Source organism: Myotis lucifugus, unplaced genomic scaffold, assembly GCF_000147115.1.
Source record: "Myotis lucifugus unplaced genomic scaffold, Myoluc2.0 scaffold_331, whole genome shotgun sequence".
NCBI lineage: Eukaryota > Metazoa > Chordata > Mammalia > Chiroptera > Vespertilionidae > Myotis > Myotis lucifugus.
In genome coordinates, this window is record NW_005871379.1 from 956,520 (window position 1) to 973,732 (window position 17,213).

At 40.7% G+C, this 17,213-nt stretch overlaps 1 protein-coding gene across 10 annotated transcripts in view; it reads left to right on the forward strand.

Moving 5' to 3' along the window:
* Window positions 1-17,213, forward strand: part of ANAPC1 (anaphase promoting complex subunit 1) — a 103,930-nt gene that overhangs the window by 58,778 nt on the left and 27,939 nt on the right. For all 10 annotated transcript variants that reach the window (XR_002832157.1, XM_023764405.1, XM_023764406.1 and 7 more), the window contains 7 exons: window positions 4,150-4,268; window positions 8,058-8,329; window positions 10,824-11,058; window positions 12,456-12,547; window positions 13,658-13,792; window positions 14,166-14,248; window positions 16,772-16,850. Coding sequence is in view for 9 of the 10 variants with exons in the window: in XM_023764405.1 (XP_023620173.1) it covers window positions 4,150-4,268; window positions 8,058-8,329; window positions 10,824-11,058; window positions 12,456-12,547; window positions 13,658-13,792; window positions 14,166-14,248; window positions 16,772-16,850 (1,015 nt within the window). In the remaining variant the exon portion in view is untranslated. The remainder of the gene's footprint in view (window positions 1-4,149; window positions 4,269-8,057; window positions 8,330-10,823; window positions 11,059-12,455; window positions 12,548-13,657; window positions 13,793-14,165; window positions 14,249-16,771; window positions 16,851-17,213) is intronic.

Below are 17,213 nucleotides of genomic sequence, written 5' to 3' on the forward strand. Positions count from 1 at the left end.
TCTCCTTCCCCTGGCTGGCTAGTCACCCCCAACTGCCCTCCCCTGCCGGTCTGGTCGCCCTTAATTGCTCTCCCCTATTGGCCACATCGCCCCTAACCGCCCCTGCTTCGGTCCCTGCCCCCGGGCGTTTGTCCAGAATGATGTCCAAAAGATGTTCAATCTAATTAGCATATTACCTCTATACACACACACACACACACACAGACATATACATACACACACACACACATACATACTAGTGGCCTGGTGCACGATATTCATGCATGGGAGAGCGGGTGTGCCTCAGCCCAGCCTGCACCCTCTCCAATCTGGGACCCCTCAAAGGATGTCCTACTGCCTGTTTACAGGGATCGGGCCTAAACCAGCAGTCAGACATCCCTCTCACAATCCGGGACTGCTGGCTCCTAACCGTTTACCTGACTGCCTGCCTGCCTGCCTGATTGCCCCTAGCCACTCTGCCTGCGGCCTGCTCACTCCCAACTGCCCCCTGCTGCCGGCCTGCTTGCCCCCAAATGCCACCCCCCCGCCAGCCTGATCACCCCAACTACCCCTGTGTCAGTGTGCTCGCCCCAACTGCCTCCCCTGCCAGCCTGCCCACCCCCAGCTGTCCCCCTGCTGGCCTGCTTGCCCCCACCTCCCCTCCCCACTGGCCTACTCGCCCCCAACTGCCCCCCCTGCTGGCCTGCTCACTCCAAACTCGCCCCCTCGCTGTCCTGATCACCTCCAACTGACCCCCACTGACAGCCTGCTTGTCCCCAACTGGCCCCCCTGCTGGTCTGCTTACCCCCAACGGCCCCGGCCCCACCAGCATGATCACCCACAACTCCCCTCCCCTCTTGGCCTCTAACCGCCTCTACCTCGGCCCTGCCACCATGGCTTTGTCCAGAAAAACGTCCGTAAGGCTCCTGGAAGGTCTCCCAGTCTAATTAGCATATTACCCTTTTATTAGTATAGACTAGAGGCCTGGTGCACGGGTGGGGGCCGGCTGGTTTGCCTTGAAGGGTGCCCGGATCAGGATGGGGGTTCCCTTGGGGCGTTGGGTGGCCTGAGAGAGGGGCCTGTGGTGGTTTGCAGGCTGGCCATGCCCCCATGGGGTGAGGTTTCCCCGCTGGGGGGGGTGGTGGCCAGCCTGGGTGAGTGGCTGAGGGCTGTTTTCAAGCTGGTCACACCCCCTTCAGGGTGGGGGTCCCCTCTGGGGTGCCTGGCCAGCCTAGGTGAGGGGCTGATGGCTGTTTGCAGGCTGGCCATGGCCCCCGGCGACCCAGGCTCCAGCGCCTTCTTTTTTTCTTTTTTTTTTTCAGCGCCTCCTTGAGCGGAGGGAAGCAGGTATCTGGGATTTATTTATCTTCTATAATTGAAACTTTGTAGCCTTCAGTGGAGGCCAGGGTGGGCAGGAAGCTTGGCTTCCTCCATCGGTGGGGACAACACAAGCCTCCTGCTCGCTCCAGCTCCGTGGCCGCCGCCATGTTAGTTGGGTTAATTTGCATACTTGCTCCTGATTGGCTTGTGGGCATGGCTTGTGGGCATAGTGGAGTGATGGTTAGTTCGCATCTTTCTCTTTTATTAGTGTAGATATATGTATAAAAGCATAAGTGACTATATGACCAAACGACCAGTCGCTATGACCCGCACTGACCACCAGGGGGCAGACTCAACGCAGGAGCTGCCCCCTGGTGGTCAGCGCACTCCCACAGCCAACCTCTTGTGGCCCCTCCCTCCAGCTGGCTGGCCAACCCTCTGCATCACCTCGCTCTGGCTGGCCAACCTCCCATGCCCTGATTGGCCCTGATCGCTGGCCAGGCTGAGAGATCCCACCAGTGCATGAATTCGTGCACCGGGCCTCTAGTATAGATATAAAGCTCTCTCGCTGGTGCCAGTCATGTGCATCTGTTTTGATCTGTCATTGTCGATCATGAACTTGGTTGACACTTCTTTTATAGAGAATTAATTTCCTTTCAATGTGCACGAATACATGCACCTGGCCACTAGTCTTATATAATAAAAGCTTAATATGCAAATCGACCGAATGGCGGAACCACTGGTCGCTATGATGCACACTGACCACCAGGGGGCAGATACTTAATGCAGGAGCTGCCCCTGGTGTTCAGTGTGCTCTCTCGATGGGAGCGCCGCTCAGCCAGAAGCCGGGCTCATGGCTGGTGAGCACAGTGATGGCGGGAGCCTCTCCCGCCTCGGAGACAGCGCTAAGGAGCAGTGAGCCTGGCTTCTGGCTGGTGAGCACAGCGGCAGTGGCAGGAGCCTCTGCTGCCTCTGCGGCAGTGCTAAGGACCCCTCGGAGGATGTCCACCTGCCAGCTTAGGCCCGCTCCCTGAGAGGGCACAGACCAGGCTAAGGGACCTCCCTCCCTTAGTGCATGAATGTCATGCACCGGGCTTCTAGTTTCTACATAATGCTGGTAACACTGCCCAGTGTGTAGTAAAGCTCCATGCAGTCCATCATGAACAGAGTTCATTTTGTGAGGTTATTTTCTATTTAACCTTTTACTGTCTCTGAAATGAGATTATCTTTCAGTCAATAGGTGTTATAGTTTAAATGGCGATGCTTTTTCTTTCCTAGTACCTCAGGAAATAGTGATGTATCTTGTAATCAGTGACATCATAAAGGGTAGGGATACAGTATTAATTATTTCCATTATGATAATGTTGTGGATTATATGTAAGATATCTGCTAAGGAAATGTTATGGGATGTTGCCTTCTGGCCTTGAGTTTCCATGATTCTAGATTAATGTAGTTAGTGTTCCCAAAGAATCTTAGGACAGCAAAATTTTCCTCACCAGTGAACTAGAAAAACAACTATGAGTGTGTACAATTAGGGAGAGATCATGCTTGTGAATAGCGTCGTCTGCAGAGAAAATGTTAGCCTCTGGAGAGATATTTCACTTGTGTTAAGTGTTTCCTGGTTATAACGCCCCTGCTTTCACAAATTGTTTGATTTTGTTTTGTTTTAAGGTGTTCTACAGAATGTGATTTACTTTAATATAAAAACAAGTAACCCTAGCCAGTTTGGCTCAGTGGATGGAACATCCGCCTGTGGACTGAGGGGTCCCAGGTTCAATTCCGGTCGGGGGCATGTACCTTGGTTGTGGGCACATCCCCAGTAGGAGGTGTGCAGGAGGCAGCTGATCGATGTTTCTCTCTCATCGATGTTTCTAACTCTCTATCCCTCTCCCTTCAATAAAATATATTTAAAAAAATAAAAATAAAAACAAGTAGCTCATAGAAGCCATTTGAACCTTGAACATCTCTGATAAATTCTAGCTGTCATATAAGGGAAACTGATTCTGTGTTTTTCCTAGAGATGCCATGAAATCTGTTGACCTTCACTGTAGGATCTTCCTTTCCTTCCTTGAGTATAGGCCATGGAGTCTCTCTGCTCAAAGGATGGGAGTAGGAACCCAGATGTATTGAGGGCAGCTAGACTGAAAATAACACAGTGAACCAAGAGTATAATATTTTCCTATGAGAGTGTTAACAACAGAGTAGAACTTTAGGTTTCTCCTTTTGGTTACCTGGGAGAGTTGGCTTGGTTTTTAGACTAGCTGTTGTGTGTTGTTGTAGTTGTTTTTTAATCGTCACCCGAGCACATGCTTAGACAGACAGACAACCTTTTGGTGCACAGGACGATGCTCAACCAACTGAGTCATTTTGGCTGGTCTGCACCAGATGGTTTTCATTCAAAGCAAATGTGAAACAAAAAAAGGAATTGGGCCTCCCCTTAGACCAGTGGTTCTCAACCTGTGGGGTCACGACCCCTTTGGCGGTCGAACGACCCTTTCACAGGGCTTGCCTAAGACCATCCTGCATATTAGATATTTACATTACGATTCATAACAGTAGCAATATTACAGTTATGAAGTAGCAACAAAAATAATTTTATGGTTGGGTCACAACATGAGGAACTGTATTTAAAGGGCCAGAAGGTTGAGAAGCACTGCCTTAGACTTTCTAGAGGAGGCAAGAATATTAAAGTGAGAATGACCATGTTGGGATGATTCAGCCACATCTTTGTGGATTTCCTGGATGTGACTTCATTTTATACAGCATGCCTTCTTTTGAAATACTTGTCCCAGATTGCATTCCAATATATTTGCTTAACATTTTTTCACATGTTGGTTTTAATTTTTATAGATTGCTCCAGTTGTGCCAGCGAACTATGGCCCTTCCAGTAGGACGAGGGATGTTTACCTTGTTTTCATACCATCCTGTTCCAACGGAACCATTGCCTATTCCTAAGTTGAATTTGACAGGTATGTTAAATTCTGGGCTCAATGAGAAAGGAAATGAAATGCTCTTTTTATCTTTAGTGGTCTTACATATTGTTAATAGCTGTTCTAGTGGTTATTGCTGCTCAAATAGCAAATCAGACTAAACATTGAGGGAAATAGAACGTAGCCCATTACTAATTTTTGCTTTTTTTAATGAGACCATTTCAAGATACAGAAAGGTAATTGGAAAAGTTTAGAAATATATTATGGATAATGGTAATATTATTAAACATTAAACAATCTTAAAGTATAATATGTAGAAGTATTTAGTCTTAAAATGTCTTATGTCTTTTATGAACATACTAGAGGCCCAGTGCATGGATTCATGCACCGATGGGGTCCCTCAGCCTGACCTGTGCCCTCTTGCAATCCGGGACCCCTCGGGGGATGTCCGACTGCTGGTTTCGGCCTGATCCCTGCAGGCCAGGCCCTGTGGGGATCGGGCCGAAACTGGCAGTCGGACATCCCCCTAAGGATGTAGTAGTACCTGAGGCGGTGGGTGGCTGGAGAGGAGCCTGAGCCCAGGTCAGGTGCCACGCTGGCTCATCTAGGCCCCGCTGCGCCTGCCCCCTGTTGCTGCTCGTTAGCATTGCTGTGAAGGTGGGAGAGCCTCGCCTCATTGCAGCTGCGCTCACTAGCCATGAGCCTGGCGCCTGGCACCAGAAGGTCAGCTGAGCTGCTCTCCCACTGTGGGAGCACGCTGACCACCAGGGGGCAGCTTCTGCATTGAGCATCTGCCCCCTGGTGGTCAGTACGCATCATAATGATGGGTCGGTTGGTTGCTCATTCGCTTAGGCTTTTATATATATAGATGATCCTTTTACAAAACAGAAAATATACTTACTTACAGTAGTTTCACTTGCTAAAGATCCACTAGTGTTAGCGTTTTGCTATATATGTTTCTGAATTTTATTTTTCCACTTTATAATTTTATATTTGCTTAATTATCAGAAAATATTAAATCTGTTTTAGAAATTACGGTATCTTAAAATTTACTATGTAATGAGCATCCTTCCATATCTGTATATCTATGGATACAATTGCATATATGTATGTATGTAGATATTGTATACACATTTTTTAATATAGATATCTACATATATATGTATATATATGTGTATATATATATACATTATTGATTTCAAAGAGGAATGGAGAGGGAGTGAGTTAAAAACATCAATGATGAGAGAGAATCATTAATAGGCTGCCTCCTGCACACCCCCTACTGGGTATTGAGCCCACAACCTGGGCCTCTGTCCTGACTGGGAATCGAACCGTGCGTGATCTCTCGGTTCATAAGTTGATGCTCAACCACTGAGCCACGCTGGCCAGGCTGTATACACATGTTTAATCGACAACTTCATTTTTATTTTTCTAGAGTATTTCATTTAGTGGGATATAATTTATATAAATAGCCTGGTATTGGAAATCATCATTTTTTGCTATTATAAGTGTATATTGGGCTGTACTCATCTTACTTATTTAGAAATTGCTTAGAAGAACTCCTAAGACAAGATTTTAAGGCTCTGATGCAGCAGATTGGCACATGATTGGATGCATGAGCTTTTACTTCTGCCAGATATGAGAGTGTTCTTTTCCTAATGTTATTCGTTATAATGGGTTTTATAGTGCCCATTCACCTGATACTAGTTTGAATGTGTTCTATAGGTGACAATCATGTATAGTCAAAATTATCCTTGAAAATCTTTTAAAGCGTAGTGCATGTGTTTTTATGAGACTTGTATAAAATGTATATTTCAAGTTAAGTAATTTAAAAATACAGGGTCCCCTCAGATTTGTAAGGAACTGTGTTTTCAGTGGTTGCGGAAAATGAGACCAGCTGAGTAAAGAGCCCATCGTCCAACTCATTGATAGGCAAAGCAAGCTGAGTGATGTTCACTATTTTAATGTTCTCTCTCTTAGAGATAAGCAACTATGTCAAAATCTGAACAACTGTTGAGTCTTGATGGAGGGCATGGTATATAGGTGTTCATTTTATTAGTCTTTCAACTGTTTGGAGCTTTTCATAGAAAAAGCTTGGATTAGAAAAGAATTTCATGCAAAATTGGCAAATGTTATAGTGTATTAAATCTGGGTGGCAATACTTGAGTGAGTGTTAAATAAGTATATGAATCATTGTCTTCTTCTTTTGAAAATAAAATACACTTAGTTAAATTTTCATGATTTAAAATGTGTTTATTACATTAATCCAAAATTTTATTCTTTTAGCCATTCTGGTAGACACCCCTAAGAAAAAAATCTTGATTTAATAATAAGTTAATTTAGGAAAAAATGTATTTTTTAAATAGTCCCTTAACTCTCACACTTATAGGCCTGTTGTACTTATGTATATTGTTCTGGTTATTGAATAATATATTGAATTCTTATGGCTTTACCCTTTGCCTTTTATATTGTGTGCAAATATTATGTGTTATGTATATGATGCATTGCTATTTTGGTAAGTTTACTTGTTTTTCATGATTAATCTCTATGCCTTTTTTTTTAAGAAAAAGTATAACTCATGAACTTGTTACCAATGTAGTGCTGTCATACAACAACATTTGAATTAGTTCGTAGGTACAAAAAGCAAATGGTACAATCATGTATTTTACTTTGTGCTTGTGTCTCTGTGTGAGTATACTGTATGTATATACACTGAGTGGCCAGATTATTATGACCGGCCAGATTATTATGACCACCCCATCAGTACTTCATTGACACTTCCAGAAATACTGAGTATTGAAAACTTCTTGAGAGTATTTGTTTAAGAAGTTTTCAATACTCAGTATTTCTGGAAGTGTCAATGAAGTACTGATGGGGTGGTCATAATAATCTGGCCGGTCATAATAATCTGGCCACTCAGTGTATGTATACATAAACTCTAAGTAAGATATTATGCATCTATTTAAAATTGATTTTACATAACTTTCAGAACTTCTTTAAAATAGCATTTTCAAACACCCAGTGAACTGTATTACTCTATGCAATATGAGGATATTTATTTTATAGTCATGACTTGAGTTAAAAATATAAAAATAATTTAATATTTGCCTATTAATGGGCTAGATCAAAACCAGACTCGGAATTCAAAGAACATCACAACCATTTAATTTTATGTTGCTCTTAAATTAAATTTAGTGCATATTCTTATGGTTCACGGGTAACTCAAGTCTGTAAAATGATGCTTTTTACAGCGCTATCTATGAATGAATTTGGTGCTGTGAACAATAGCATATAATTAGATATCTATATTATATGTATAGACAGACATAGATAAGAGGCAGAACAAATTTATAAAGGTCCTAGTCTCTTTTTAAAATGTCATTTTCACTTACTGTCCTGAGAAAAATAGGGTGTGGCATATTTAACATCAGTGTCACTAACCACATGTTGGAATTTATTGTTCATATAATTTAACTGTGACACTAACTAGTCTTTGTTTTATTTTTTAATAAGCTTCCTGCTGTTTGAAAGAAAGATTTTTAAGCACTGGGTATCCTAATCAGATATGTATAAGTTAAATTTGTATCAGTTATCTTATAGCCCCATGTATTTTAGCAAAAAAGACCATGAATTATTTTAAGCAATTAAGGCTTTTCCACCTTGCATCGAGTTTGACTCACATGTATAAAACTTTCAGAACTCATAGTAAGCTAATATTAAGGATTTCAAATGTAGAAAAAACAGTCTCTGTTCTCAAAAATCTAAATTTAACCACTTTGGTTTTGTATATTTCTATTCTCTCAGTTTTAAATTTGTTTGCCTGAATAGGGCGTGCCCCTCCTCGGAACACAACAGTAGACCTTAACAGTGGGAACATTGATGTGCCTCCCAACATGACAAGCTGGGCCAGTTTTCATAATGGTGTGGCTGCTGGACTGAAGATAGCCCCGGCCTCCCAGATCGACTCCGCGTGGATTGTTTACAATAAGCCCAAGCATGCTGAGTTAGCCAATGAGTATGCTGGCTTCCTCATGGCCCTGGGACTGAATGGGCACCTCACCAAGCTGGCCACTCTCAATATCCACGACTATCTGACGAAGGTGAGAAAGGTGGTGCTCCCAGCTCTTGGGATAGTGCCTCACCTGGGCTGTTGCAGTATCTTCTAATTGTTCTATTTGCTCTTCCTTCTTTATTCTTTTATTTGTAAATCCATTCTTCTTATAGCAGACAGGGTAATCTTTCTAAAGTATAAACTGGAATATATCACTTCTCTGGTCAAAACTGTGTAATGGTCTTCCATTGCTCTCAAGGTACATTTAAGAGCCTCGTGATCCTACTCACTTCTCCAGCTTACTTTGTACCACTCTTTCCCCTTGCTACCACCTTCCATCCGTGGGGACTGGTTATTTTTACTCCTTGGCATAAACTCTTCCTCTTGGCATAGACTCTTCTACTTTTATGCTATAAAAAATCATCTATTTTTTAAAATATATTTTTATTGATTTCAAAGAGAGGAAGGGAGAGGGACAGAGAGAAACATCCATGATGAGAGAGAATCATCGATCGGCTGCCTCCTGCACCCCCTCTACTAGTGATCGAGCCTGCAACCGGGGCATGTGCCCTCACCAGGAATCAGACCGTGACCTCCTGGTTCATGGGTCGATGCTCAACCACTAAGCCACATCGGCTGGGCAAAATTCACCTATTTTAAGTATACAATTTAGTAGTTTTTAGGATATTCACAGATTTTAGAACATTTTACAACCTTGTAACGGAACCTCATACCCTCTGTTCCTCTCTCCCTTCAGTCCCTAACAACCACTGATGTGCTTTCTGTGGATGTGGATTTGCTCATTCTGGACCTTTCATATACATGGAATCATACAATATGTGGCCTTTTATGACTGGCTGCTTTCCCTTAGCAGAATGTTTTTAAGGTTCGACCATGTTATTTCTTGTATCAGCACTTAATTTCTTTGTATTGCTGAATAGAAGCTCTGTTGTATGGATATACTGCATTTTATTTATCCTTTCATCAGTTGATAGATATTTGGGTTATTTCTACTTTTTGGCTATTATGAATAATTCTCGTATAAGCATGTACATGTCTTTATGTAGACTTATATTTTCATTTCTCATGGGCATGTTGCTAGAAGTGGAATTGCTGCATCATATGGTAACTCTTTGTTTAAATTTTTGGGGTTCACCAAACTGTTTTTCAGAGTGGGTGCACCATTTTTTAGTTGCACCAGCAGTACCTAGGAGTTCCAATTTCTCCACAATATCTCATTGTGGTTTTGGTTTGCATTTCCCTAATGGCTAATGATCTTGAGTATCTTTTCCTGTGTTCATAGGCTATTTATAAGTTTTCTTTGGAGAAATGTCTATTCATATACTTATTATTTTAACTGGGTTATCGTATTGAGTTGTAAATCTTTGTATATTCTGGATAGTAGTCCATTAACAGATAAAAGATTTGTACATTTTCCTCCCATTCTTTCAGTTGTTTTTCACTTTCTGATGGCATGTTTGAAACACACAAGTTTTTGTTTTGACAAAGTTCAGTTCACTTCTTCTTTCTTTGGTTGCTATACTTTGTGTTGTATCCAAGTCATTGCCTAATCCAAAGTCACGAAGACTTACACCTATGTTTAGGGCACATGTTTTATAGTTTTATTTTTTTATTTATGTAAATTAGTTTTATAGTTTTAGCCTCTACATTGAGTTATGTGGTCAATTTACAGTAATATTTGTACGTAATATAAAGAAGGGGTCCAACTTCATTCTTTGGCATGTGGCTCTCCACTTACCACAGCACTGTGTTTTGAAAAGACTTCTTTTCCCATTGGATTGTCTCAGCACCCTTGTTAGTCAATCATCCATGTGAGGGTTTATTTCTGGATCACCTCAAAGTCATTTACATGTTGTTCTCTCACCTGACATTCTCCCTTTCTAAAGTTGAGGGCCTCCCTTTCTGCCACTTTCCTGGCTAATTTATACTCGTCCTTCAGGTTCTTTTGTGAATATTACTTTTTTAAAGATTCCTAATAATTCTTCAGCCCTTCCTAATCTAAATTAGGCACCTTAATAATACTCTTTCATATTACTTTGTACTTTTTCAATGTATTACTTTTTCTTTTTTAAAATATATCTATTGATTTCAGAGAGGAAGGGAGAGGGAGAGAGAGAAAGAGAGAGAGAGAGAAACATCAATGATTTGAGTGAATCATTGATTGGCTGCCTCCTGCATGTCCCCTACTGGGGATCTAGTCAGCAGCCCAGGCATGTGCCCTTGACTGGAATTGAACCTGGGACCCTTCAGTCTGCATGCCGACACTCTATCCACTGAGTCAAACCAGCTAGGGCTCAATGCATTACTTCTTAATAGTATAGTTGTATGTTTTTAGTTTAACACTTTTTTCCCATGAGGGCACTAGCTTCATGAGGGCAGGCACCATGTCTGTGTAGTTTGCTATTGTGTTCTTGGTGCCTTTCACTGTGCCTGTCACATAAAAGTACTTGTTGAAAATACTGTTTTATTTAAAACTTGGTATCTGTTTTGGTAGTGGCTTAAGTTTCTCCTCTCTATCTTAGGGTCATGAAATGACAAGCATTGGACTATTACTTGGTGTTTCTGCTGCTAAGCTGGGCACTATGGATATGTCCATTACCCGGCTGCTTAGCATCCACATTCCTGCTCTCTTACCCCCGACGTCCACAGAGCTTGACGTTCCTCACAATGTCCAGGTGGCTGCGGTGGTCGGCATCGGCCTTGTATATCAAGGGACAGCTCATAGGCATACTGCAGAAGTCCTGCTGGCTGAAATAGGTATGGCATCAATAGTGCTGTGTCTTCATTAGCATACATTTTGCATTCCACAGGAAACAAAGTAAGAAAGATAGTGAAATTATTAAAATTAAGGAAAAATAGTAGCTGATGTGAGGATAGCTTACTAATAAAATTGCCCAATTATTTTTTATTTTCAGGTCTTTTAAATAGTTTCTAATTCTTTGCTGTTATGCATAAACATTATGCTGATTACTTTTGTGTAGTATTTATTATTTTTTAATTGTATTTTTCCCCTGAAGATAAAATCTCAGGAATGTGAACTTTTTTTTTGGAGGGAGAGGTCTTTATATATATTACATTTTGCTGCTTTAAAGGGTAGAGTTAGTGTTATGTGGTGCTTTTTATAAGTATAAACTTTGCATCAAGCCAAGCATTTAGAATCAATACACAGAAATTCTACCATAGTAGAGCAGCTCAGTATTATTATTATGTAGGTTCAAAACAGGTGTCTGGAAGCAAAATATTTCATGTGCTTAAAACTTGTGGGAAGTATTCGTCCTGTATTTCAACATGTTTTCACCACATCTAATAAATGGATTTGAAAATAATAAAGCAAAAACAAATGTAAGAGATTAAAAATTAAAACTCTTGTTGATCACTCCTCCCTTTAAAATTTTTTCCCCCCCGCCCTAACTGGTTTGGCTCAGTGAATAGAGCATCGGCCTGCGGATTGAAGGGTTCCAGGTTCGATTCCAGTCAAGGGCATGTACCTTAGTTGGAGACACATCCCTAGTGGGGGGGCGGGGGTGCAGGAGGCAGCTGATCAGTGTTTCTCTCTCATCGATGTTTCTAACTCTCTATCCCTCTCCCTTCCTCTCTGTAAAAAAATCAATAATATATACATTAAAAAGTTGTATTATAAAATTTTTTTCCTATTTCTTAGTAATTAAAAAAAATCAAATCTAATTTTTTGCAGTGTTTTAAAGTTATTGCTCTCAGAGGGAATGTGGGAGAGGGTGGATGGGTGGGAAGAGATCAACCAAAGAACTTGTATGCATATATGTATAACCCATGGACACAGACATTAGAGTGTAAAAGCCTGGGGTAAGGGTGGGGGGCATTGGCAGGCTAGAAGAGGTTAATGGGGGAAAAAGGAGATATGTAATACTTTGAACTATAAGTATTAAAAACATATCTAAATCTAAATAAAATAAAGGCATTGTTTTTAAATTAGAAAATTACAAGAATCATTTTGGAGTGTTTTTGTAGTAAACAGAGATGTGGCACCATTTGTGATAATGTCATATCTTTCTGAGTGAGGGTATATTGAATCTATAGCTCTTACACAACTTAGTTACTAGAAAGTTAACTCTAAAGCTCCTATGAATTAAGATTTTAAGAGGCCACCTTGAACCTCGTTATTTCCTCTTTCACAGGAAGGCCCCCTGGTCCTGAGATGGAATACTGCACCGACAGAGAGTCCTACTCTTTAGCTGCTGGCTTGGCCCTAGGCATGGTCTGCTTGGGGGTAAGCACAGTCTCTGTCTTCCAAGGCTTCAGGGAAGAGGTCTGCGTGTTGACGTGAATATGAATACTGAATACTGCTCTGCATACTGTGACTTGATTTAAACTGAATCTTAACTTTTTCTTCTCTCTGGATGTTTTTCAAAGTGTTAGATTTGGAAATGGAGAGAAATTGTAGCAGAGTGGGGCTTTAATATTTCTTTTCCCTGTCTTAGATGGAAGTATTTATGAATGAACTAAGGAATGAGGTTTCTTGTAAAGATTTTAAGACATAAGATGAAGAAGAGTGGCAGCCTAATCAGTCAGAAAACAGAATATAGTGAAAAATGTGTATATGATGGGGAACTTTAAGAGTCTGTAGTAGTTACTGGAGAGAAACCATAGCCTTTTCTTGGCTCCCTGGTGTTCATGAGGTCTGGCAGAATGTTGCCAATGTAGTGTTTGCTTTGTGATAGAATGCAATACCATGTTGACCCATTTTTAACCCCATCCATAAGAAATGGTATAGAACTAGCAAAAGCATTTCATTTCATCCGGCTGACTGTGTCAGCTGGAATGTGGGTCCCTTGAAGAACCACCTATATACTGAAACTAGGTTATACAAAACAAGTTAACTGTTAGGTGTTTGAATCTTCACATTTACATTTGAACTGAAGAGGCAGATGATTCAGTGGAAAAGCTTCATAATGGGAATTGACACCTGAATTCTGGTCCTGACCAGGTAGTCCTATCATTTAACTACAGCATTGTCTAGTGGTTATGCAACTCCATAGATTGTGGAGCAAAACTGCCTTGAGTCATATCCAGCCCTGCCACTTGCCAGCTGTGTCACCTTGGACTTCACTCTTTGTGCTTCACTTTCCTCACCTATGAAAGAGTAGCTGTTTGATAGAATTGTCGTACTAAGTAAGTCCATCTTTGTTAGTGCAATTAACTGTATTTTGAAGCCTTTATGTATTTTGTGACATGAAAATATTAACTTGAACATATACTGTAATTTTAATGTGAATTATCAACTCAACACCTGTTTTGAAGTTCATTCTTTTCTTTTTCATGTACTGTAGGCCTTATTTCCTAAGATTTCCTTTCACATGTCTGTTATTTAATTTTCCAGCACGGCAGTAACTTGATAGGTATGTCTGACCTCAATGTGCCTGAGCAGCTTTATCAGTACATGGTTGGAGGTCATAGGCGCTTTCAAGCAGGAATGCACAGGGAGAAACATAAATCTCCAAGTTATCAAATCAAAGTAAGTCCAAATTAGAGCAATAATTTTTAAAAATATGTTTTTATTGATTTCAGAGAGGAAAGAAGAGGGAGAGAAATATAGAAACATCAATGATGAGAGAGAATCATTGATTGGCTGCCTCCTGCATGCCCTCCACTGGGGATCGAGCCCATAACCTGGGCATGTACCCTTGACTGGAATCGAACCCAGGACCCTTCAGTCCACAGGCAGATGCTCTATCCACCGAGCCAAACCGGCTAGGGCTAGAGCAATAATTTGAAAATAGTTTTTATACCAACCTTTACCAATATGTTAATTTTAAGCATAGGTTAGTATTCAGAAGATTTTTATAATAATTCATAACTCTTATGTGAATAATCTTTTCTTTTGATAGGAAGGAGATACCATAAATGTGGATGTAACTTGTCCCGGTGCCACTCTTGCTTTGGCTATGATCTACTTAAAAACCAATAACAGGTAATGCATCTCTGACCCCATCCCTGGCCAGACAGTGTGACTTCCTTTCTGACCTCAGTAGTAAAACTAAAGTATCTTAATGTGTTCATTTCCTATCTCCTAGATCAGTGATGGTGAACCTATGACACGCGTGTCAGAGGTGACACGTGAACTCATTTTTTTGGTTGACTTTTCTTTGTTAAATGGCATTTAAATATATAAAACAAACATCAAAAATATAAATGTTTGTTTTACTATGGTTGCAAATATCAAAAAATTTCTATATGTGACACGGCACCAGAGTTTAGTTAGGGTTTTTCAAAATGCTGACATACTGAGCTCAAAAGGTTCGCCATCACTGTCCTAGATTAACCTGATTTTAATTCTCGCAAATAGTACAGTGTTAAGGTAAAAAAACCATTGAAACTTGTAAAGAATTTTTGTGAGTTTATTTGAACCAAACTGTCAACATATGCCAGGAAGTAGAACCTCAACGAATTGAGATCATGCTCCGGAGAATGGAGGGGTTACATCTGTATTTATACATTTGCAATCAAGGAGGGACGTAGGTGGGTTACATGAAATTCATTGGTGATAGATTAAGGAGGAGGGATAAAGCAAAGCAGGGGAAACCCCTGGGATTGGATAAAAGTAAATGATGGACATATACTTAGGTGGATGCAGGATCAATTAACATGATAATGAAGGAATTTGTAGTATCTGTCCTGGCACTCAGCACATTTGGTTGTGCCCCAGGGGCTCCTGAAAAAGGGAAGTTACAAGTTACCCAGACATTTTAAGGGTATGTTATAGTAGATGTAAAAAGACAGATAGGCTCAGTTAAGGTAAAGGTTGACCTTGTCAGTGGAGATACTGGTGAACCTTTTGAGCTCGGCATGTCAGCATTTTGAAAAACCCTAACTTAACTCTGGTGCCGTGTCACATATAGAAATTTTTTGATATTTGCAACCATAGTAAAACAAAGATTTCTATTTTTGATATTTATTTTACATATTTAAATGCCACTTAACAGAAAAATCAACCAAAACAATGAGTTCGCGTGTCACCTCTGACATGTGTGTCATAGGTTCGCCATCACTGGCCTAGGACATAACTGCCCACCATAAGTGCTTTAGTTAAAGTTTAATTTCAGACCATCCTTTGTGGTTACTTTAGGTCTCTGAGTTTGCAAGACTGCCATGAAGGCCTCCCCTGAGCTTGTCAGGTCAGCATGTGGCCCCTTTTGTCCACAACAGATTACATAGATTTTTATCTAGAAATAATAAAATTTGCTATTTTAATGATTTTTGACAGTATAATTAATTGCCAATCTTCATTCAATTCTGTTTTCTGGTTGCTGTCACTGACTATTAAAAAAAAAAATGCCCAAATTGCTTTTCATTAATTTTGAATGTTGTGAGGACTGGTTAAGCCAGAAATACTTATCATTATTCTATTCTTTGTTCCTATTTATAAAAATGGTTTCTGCTTACTTCAAGCTTTTCTTGTGACTACACCATCTATCTTCCCAACCCCCACGAATAGTGCTGACACTTGAAAATAGACCTTTGGCATTTATCCTTTTACATTTTGCATAGGAATGTAAGTTGGATAGGAGATATTATACCATGTTTAACTCTTTTAATTTAAAAAATACACTAATAGTGTGCGTGTGTGCGTGTGTGTGTGTGTGTTAATCCATACCTGGGGATATTTTTTCCATTTATTTTGTTTGTTTTAGAGAGAGTGGAAGGGAGGGAGGGAGGAGGAGAAAGAGAGAGAGATTCTGTAAAAACTCCAAATCAATATGAGAGAGACATATCTATTGGTTGCCTCCTGCACCCACCCGACCAGGGTTGGGAATTAAACCTGCAACCCAGGTACATGCTGTTAACCGGGAATTGAACCCTTGACCCTATGGTTTGTGGGCAGACGCTCTGACCATTGTACCACACTGGCCAGAGCAAGAATTTTTTTAAAATATATTTTTATTGATTTCAGAGAGGAAGGGAGAGGGAGAGAGATAGAAACATCAATGATGAGAGAGAATCATTGACCAGTTAGTTGCCTTCTGCATGCCCCACACTGGATCGAGCCTGCAACCCCAGAACAAGTGCCCTTGACCGGAATCTAACTTGGGACCCTTCAGTCTGCAAACCGATGCTCTATCCACTGAGCAAACTGGCTAGGGCAAGACATTCTTTAATGTTGTAAATTCTTCCTCTTAGAAAAAGTAAATGTATGCAAAATTAACAAAATGGGTCAGAACAGGCATTTGTTCATCTACTACTTGGATGAATGTGTATGTCAATGCTTTCTTGGTACTGGAACAAGACAGAACTAAACATATCTGCCCTCGTGGAGCTATGTTATTGTAAGACACATACATAATAAATGTTATTCTAGTGGTTGTGAAAGTACTGTGTATGCAAAGAAACTAGGACAGTGGGTGGAGTGGGAAGAAATGCTGTGAAATCTGTCTCGCACTTGTTGATTATCTTGCCTCTTCTGAGCAATTTCACTGTTAACATCTTCCACTAACAGGTCCATTGCCGACTGGCTTCGAGCTCCCGACACTATGTATTTGCTGGACTTTGTGAAACCAGAGTTCCTCTTGCTTCGGGTATGGTCCTTGGCACTTTCTCATTTCTGTTAACATGAGGAGTCTGTATGTGGTGGGCAGGTTTATCTTGCAAATGTACATGTTACTCCAAGGGAACCTTTTACTATTAATTCAATATGCACATGTAATTGACAATGTTCTTTTGAAGTTTCCCACATTTAGCCGTAGGAATGCTGAAAAGGCAGCCACTTTGACATGTAATATTTGGAGTTGACATTTCAGCTCACATTATTATTGTTATTTTTTAATCACCAGAGGATATTTTTTCCAGTGATTTTTTTTTTTTTTTGAGAGAGAGAGAGAGAGAGAGAGAGAGAGAGAGAGAGAGAGAGAGAAGGAGTAAAAGAGGAAGGGAGAGAGGGA